The sequence below is a fragment of the Babylonia areolata genome, chromosome 5, assembly GCF_041734735.1.
Source record: "Babylonia areolata isolate BAREFJ2019XMU chromosome 5, ASM4173473v1, whole genome shotgun sequence".
NCBI lineage: Eukaryota > Metazoa > Mollusca > Gastropoda > Neogastropoda > Buccinidae > Babylonia > Babylonia areolata.
In genome coordinates, this window is record NC_134880.1 from 21194746 (window position 1) to 21198902 (window position 4157).

The 4157-nt window shown below is 44.8% G+C and overlaps 1 protein-coding gene across 1 annotated transcript in view; it reads left to right on the top strand.

The window, feature by feature from the left end:
• LOC143282414 (uncharacterized) overlaps window positions 1-3126 on the top strand; it is a 32590-nt gene extending 29464 nt beyond the window's left edge. The window contains exons 8-10 of the mRNA XM_076588047.1: window positions 362-534; window positions 1923-2082; window positions 2921-3126. Of these exons, the coding sequence (XP_076444162.1) occupies window positions 362-534; window positions 1923-2082; window positions 2921-2991 (404 nt within the window). The 3' untranslated portion in view covers window positions 2992-3126. The remainder of the gene's footprint in view (window positions 1-361; window positions 535-1922; window positions 2083-2920) is intronic.
• The last annotated feature ends 1031 nt before the right edge of the window (window positions 3127-4157 follow it).

The following is a 4157-nucleotide window of genomic DNA, read 5'->3' on the forward strand; positions in this document are numbered from 1 at the left end:
ATTTGTATGTGCGTGCGTGTGCTTGTATATTAAATGTTATATTAGTTGAAGCATCAGCAGCACCAGCAGTAGCAGCAGCAGCAGCAGCAGCAGCAGCAGCAGTAGTAGTAGTAGTAGTAGTAGTGGCGGTGCTAGCATACACGTTGTAGGTATCTGACAAATATGCATGTACAAAAATTATACTATAAACAGATAGACGAATGAGTAAATCAATAGGTAAGTGAATGAATGAACAAATGAAGAAACAATCAGATAAATAAATAAATCATCCCCCCACCCCGGATCTCCGCACCCCTCTAAAAAAGAAAAAAAAAGAAAAAAGAAAAAAAGGATTTTTGAAAATAAAGGAATGGTTCTTCAGACTACCCTGCTGCCAGTGACGGAATGCCAGCACCTGTTCCTCATTCTCCCCCTTCTCCTCCTCCACCTTCCGGCCCCACCTCACCCCCACCTGCTTCACCTCACGATGACCGAAAGGGGAAAGGTCATGTCATGATCAGCTACCAGTGGAAGTACAAAAAGCCTGTACAGCGGGTAGGTCAGTGTGGTGTGGTGTGGTTGTCGTGTGGTGTGTAATGGTGGTGCGGTGTGGTGTGTGGCGTATTGAGTTAGTTAGGGTTTTTTGTTGTTGTTGTTGTTGTTGTTGTTGTCACAACAGATTTCTCTGTGTGAATTTCGGGCTGCTCTCCCAAGGGAGAGCGCGTCACTACACTGAGCCCATTTTTTGACTCACTTGTGTAAACAGAGTGAGTCTATGTTTTAACCCGGTGTTCGGTTGTGTGTGTGTGTGTGTGTGTGTGTGTGTGTGTGTGTGTGTGTGTGTGTGTGTGTCTCTGTGTCCGTGGTAAACTTTAACATTGACATTTTCTCTGCAAATACTTTGTCAGTTGACACCAAATTTGGCATAAAAATAGGAAAAATTCAGTTCTTTCCAGTCATCTTGTTTAAAACAATATTGCACCTCTGGGATGGGCACAAAAAAATAACAAAGAAGCCTAATTATATGCAAACTGCATTTACTGTTATATTTATATTTTTTGTATTCTCTAAACTTGGCACTTTGACCTCTCATTCTGACACAACAACAAGAGGAGTCATTATTATCATTTTTTGTTCAAACAGGATTTTCTTTTGCTAAGCATGGAATTTTTATTTATTTTGCAAACGTTTTGGTGCAGATAGTAAAAAAGGGAAATTACTCTGTAATTAATGCCAGGGGACTTAATTTATCACAAGTGTGTCTTGTGGGCCTTGCCTCTCTTGTTTTGGTATTTTTTTCCCAGCCTGCAGTTCTATTTGTTTTACTATCGAAGTGGATTTTTTTTCTACAGAATTTTGAGAGGGACAACCCTTTTAGTGCCCTGGGGGGGCTTTTACGTGCGCTGAGTGCATGCTAGCATACGGTACCTCGGTTTATCGTCTCATTCGAATGACTAGCGTCCAGACCACCACTCAAGGTCTGGTGGAGGGGGAGAAAATACTGGCGACTATGGGATTCTCTCGCTTCCTAAGCGGACGTGTTACTTCTAGACTATCACTCCACTGTGTGTGGTGTGGTGTGGTTGTGGTGTGAGGGGTTGTGGTGTGGTGTGGTGTGGTGCGGTGTGGTGTGGTGTGGTGCGGTGTGGTGTAGTGCGGTGCGGTGCGGTGCGGTGTGGTGCGGTGTGGTGCGGTGCGGTGCGGTGTGGTGCGGTGCGGTGTGGTGCGCTGTCCTGTGCTGGTTTGTAGAGTGGCGGTTCTTTGTTGCTGCCAGAGGGCACATTGGGCAGTCATTTTTTTGTAATAATGTTTTGTTTTGTGTTATTTTTTATGGCCTGTGTGTGTGTGTGTGTGTGTGTGTGTGTGTGTGTGTGTGTGTGTGTGTGTGTGTGTGTGTGTGTTGTGTGTGTGTGCACGTGTGTGTGCGCGTGTGTGTGACGCAGATTAAGAAGGATCTGGAGGAACGAGGGTACCGTGTGTGGATAGACGATGACCAGATGACAGGCTCGATAGACGTGGCCATGGCGCAGGGTGTAGAAGGGGCAGAAGCCTTCCTGATGTGCATGTCACAAGGCTACTTCGACAGCAACAACTGTCACTCAGGTGAGTTCTTCTGCCGGTCTGGAACTCTGATGATGGAATGATTCTAATTAATTAACTTCACGTGATTTCAGACGTGAGTCTGATCATTACTCAGAGAGGTTTGAACCTCTACCTATCCGCACCCCTCCTCCTCTGGTGATCGTAGACACTTAGTTAAAGTATCATTTTTCACATTTGACTGTGTTCTCGTTTTAAAAGGACAGGGTAGGACAGGAGGGTGGTGGGTGGGTGGGTGGGTCGGTTGAATGGTGAATCGCGGGGGGAGGAGGGGGGAACCGGCAAGAAGGAGGATGGAATCAAAGACACCCCCGAAAACGGAGTATGGCTGCCTACATGGCGGGGTAAAAACAGTCATACATGTGAAAGCCCACTCGTATACATACATGTGAACGTGAGAGTTGCAGCCCACGAACGAAGAAGAAGAAGAAGAAGAAGAATCAAAGACGTTTCAGGGAGAGATTTCTTAATTTAACACATACAAAAAAAACCAACAAAAAACTAAAGTTTATAAAAAAAAAAACCTTTATAAACTTTAGTTTTTTTGTCTTGAAGAATCCTGCAGTCAATTTTTGTCTTCTTCCTCTTAATTTAACAATATACTTTTTTTTTTTAAACAATGAAATTCGACATTTAAAATTTTTTTTTTCCAGAGGCAGGATATGCCGTGGAGATGAACAAGCCCATCATCCCACCAAACATTTTTTTTTTCCAGAGGCAGGATATGCCGTGGAGATGAACAAGCCCATCATCCCTCCAAACATTTTTTTTTTCCAGAGGCAGGATATGCCGTGGAGATGAACAAGCCCATCATCCCACTAAACATTTTTTTTTTTTCCAGAGGCAGGATATGCCAGGCAGACGAACAAGCCCATCATCCCTCTAAAGATGCAGAAAGATTTCGAACCTTGAGGGTGGCTGGGCATGCTCGCGGCACGCACGCTGTACTTTGATTTTTCGGGCAAGTACCCCTATGAGGAAAAGCTGGAAGCGCTGGTGAAGGAGCTGGGGCAAAGAGGTCGGGGGAAACCTTCAGAAGTGAGCGGAACGACGTGCAAGGTGTGTGTGTGTGTGTGTGTGTGTGTGTGTGTGTGTGTGTGTGTGTGTGTGTGCGTGCGTGTGTGTGTGTAGTGTGTGTGTGTGTGTGTGTTAGTGTGTCTGTTAGTGTGTGTGTGTGTGTGTGTTAGTGTGTCTGTTAGTGTGTGCTAGTGTGTGTGTGTGTGTTAGTGTGTGTGTGTGTGTGTGTGTGTGTGTGTGTGTGTGTGTGTGTGTGTGTGTGTGTGTGTGTTACTGTAAATGTGGTTGTGTTAATCACAGCATTGAGTGAGGTGAATGTGGTGGAATCATGCAGCTACTGTTATTCTCTCACTCTGTGTGTGTGTGTGTGTGTGTGTGTGTGTGTGTGTGTGTGTGTGTGTTTGTTTACCTTGATCACGACAAATTCCTGATGCTCCCCCCCCCCCCCCCCCCCCCGCAGAACCCCCCCCTCCCCACGCCCCCTCACTCCTTTCTCACGGAAAGCGACGACATAAGGACCAGGCTATGTTCTCTCACATTCTGCAACATATCATGAGCTTTCAAAAGCTGGGGTGTGGTTTCCAGCTTTTAGTCTCAGGAATTTTTTTTTGTTCACGAGATTGGTATCCCTTGTGACTGATCCTCATAGACTGTGTGTGGTAAATTACATACTTAATCATTTGAGAAAAAAAAAATTCCAATACTGATTTCTTTTTTCAGAATTCTTTAATTATTTATCAGTCAGTACTGAGATTTTGAAGGACATTAAAAAAAAAAAAAAAAAAAAAGATGAAGAAAAAAAAGGTTCTTGCCGAGTTCAGTGGAGTTCATCTTTACTAAAATCAGAATGCTTCTGAGATGGTTTATATTGCTTTGACGGGCGCTATAGCCGCGGTTAAAGCACTGGAGTTTCAATATGAGAGCCCCGGGTTCGAATCTCGCGGTAACGGCGCCTGGTGAATAAAGGGCAGAGATTTTCCCAATCTCCCAGGTCAACATATGTGCTGACCTGCTTGTGTCTGAGCCCCCTTCGTGTGTATACGCATGCAGATCAAATATGC